Source organism: Temnothorax curvispinosus, unplaced genomic scaffold, assembly GCF_003070985.1.
Source record: "Temnothorax curvispinosus isolate PA1 unplaced genomic scaffold, ASM307098v1 QBEX01000769.1, whole genome shotgun sequence".
NCBI lineage: Eukaryota > Metazoa > Arthropoda > Insecta > Hymenoptera > Formicidae > Temnothorax > Temnothorax curvispinosus.
Window position 1 is genome coordinate 1 of NW_020210549.1, and position 1,760 is coordinate 1,760.

The 1,760-nt window shown below is 28.9% G+C and overlaps 1 protein-coding gene across 2 annotated transcripts; it reads right to left on the reverse strand.

Annotated features, from left to right (window-relative positions):
- Window positions 1-23: 23 nt before the first annotated feature.
- On the reverse strand, window positions 24-1,731 carry LOC112458148 (odorant receptor 82a-like). Of its 2 annotated transcripts, XM_025021600.1 has the most exons (4): window positions 1,627-1,731; window positions 1,370-1,480; window positions 587-742; window positions 24-371 (listed from the first exon to the last, which is right to left on the reverse strand). In XM_025021600.1, exons 1-4 carry the CDS (start codon window positions 1,699-1,701, stop codon window positions 318-320), a joined length of 396 nt encoding a protein of 131 aa, XP_024877368.1. In that variant the 5' UTR covers window positions 1,702-1,731; the 3' UTR covers window positions 24-317. The 2 variants fall into 2 exon arrangements, with proteins under 2 accessions (XP_024877368.1, XP_024877361.1); XM_025021593.1 differs by having other exon boundaries at window positions 24-742.
- Between the last annotated feature and the right edge of the window lie 29 nt (window positions 1,732-1,760).

A 1,760-nucleotide genomic window follows, 5' to 3' on the forward strand; every position in this document is an offset into this window, starting at 1 on the left:
TTACAAGTCAACAAACGATGATCTGTATTATATTTTAGCAATTTTTTGTAATGTACTCGACATGCTTGTTAAAGACCACGTTTGGAGAGGAATACGATAGTATTTTTTTTTGTGGCTATGCATGTACGTTTCGTAAAGTATTTGGTTTTAATTTCTTTAGTTTCAGGGAATTTGTGAGGAATACTATTTGTACTTTCAAGAAATTAATCGTAGAAAATTCTGTTATACCATAATAATTATTAAGCGTGTTTATTTAACATCTATTCTATTTGGAAGATATTCCATACATGTGTTTTATAACTAAGCCTCTCTACGTTTTATTTGGTCATCGTTCGTAAGAAATTTAAATATGCCGTGGAAGTTTTGATTACCTGAAATGACGAAATGGCTTTGTTTTTTTTGCTAACAACAAAATGTACAATAAATTATTAGGTTGTTGAAACTTGTTTTGATACAGTATATTGTATCAGATTAAATCGTGAAGTTATTATGTACAATTATTATAACAATTTATGAACGATAAGAAAGTAAATTTTATAAAAATTTTATATTCGACGTCAATAACTGTAGTATGTGTGTTACTTACGTCACCGAAGGTTGATATGGATAACAGAACTATTTTTCCCGCAGTTATCTTGATAATGTGACTCGATTGCTTGATTATCAAAATGAGACCAAGCGCTGTTTTGTGAGGCAGTCTATACCAATTAGTCATATATGTTATGTCTCCAATTTTTTCACACTAATAAATAAAAATATTTAGAAATATCTTTAAGTATCTGAACGTTTAACGCCGATGGTAAAAAGATATCAAAGGATATTATTAATCAGATCTATTTGCTTGACTCGTATTACTGTAGTTACAGTTTAATGGCCAGTGTGAGTCTGGGGTGCAGTTGTGTATATGCGGTAAATTAAATTATATAATACAAATATTGACACTATTATTGCGATTTCTGTTATTTCGATCTCTAGTAAAATCATTATTTGGTGGAACTAATTAGTCCACTAAAGTCCACTTTTTCCATTTTAGTAGAAATCGATCTGGTTCTAGAAATTGCAATAACAGTGTAATTACTTGTACTATGTACGTAATTTGATATTTAAAAATATTTTGATATATGCAACTACACATGTTAATTAGTTAACAAGTTGTTTCAGCAATTATTAAGTTGCATGTCAACCATCAAACATTTTTAATCAAGAATTAATTAATTTAACTAATGTTTAGTTAAACTAATTAAAATGTTTAGTTGCACGTATTGGACTAAATATTTTTTTGGATTAAAAAATTTTTTCTCAGTGTACATTATCAAAATGAATGAATTTTTACACGTCTAAAAAATTTTTTTTATTTCATGCGTATTACCTCTTCCGTGAGGATTTCACCGATGTAACAAAATATAAATATATTTATACTCGCTGTTATGTATGCCACAAAATGTGATAATATTTTTGCCTTATCGAACGCACTCCAGTTCTGGAAAATAAATTGCTGTCTTTATTTAATGCAGGAAAATAAGGTAATCTGTTTTTGTGGCATCTCAATTATCTGTTATCTGTTATTAATTATTAATTATCTGTTGTCTGCGATTTGAGACGAAGTTTTAGTTATCGTTAGCATACCATAACAACGAAATATCCCATTAAGCACATATTCATCGTGCATCCCATCAATTCTGCTAGACAGGCTTTATTCATAATACTTTCTATTTGTTGTACAAAACTGAAACATATCTCTGCAGTTACGACACATCAAG

Bases quoted from the DNA above. Each gene is read 5' to 3' on its own strand.
- LOC112458148 (XM_025021593.1), bottom strand. From the start codon at position 1,701: ATGAATAAAGCCTGTCTAGCAGAATTGATGGGATGCACGATGAATATG. The intron at 1,481-1,626 runs GTATGCTAACGA...TTTATTTTCCAG, and splicing joins TGGGATATTTCGTTGTTATG to AACTGGAGTGCGTTCGATAA. The intron at 743-1,369 runs GTAATACGCATG...TTTATTTATTAG, and splicing joins GTGAAATCCTCACGGAAGAG to TGTGAAAAAATTGGAGACAT.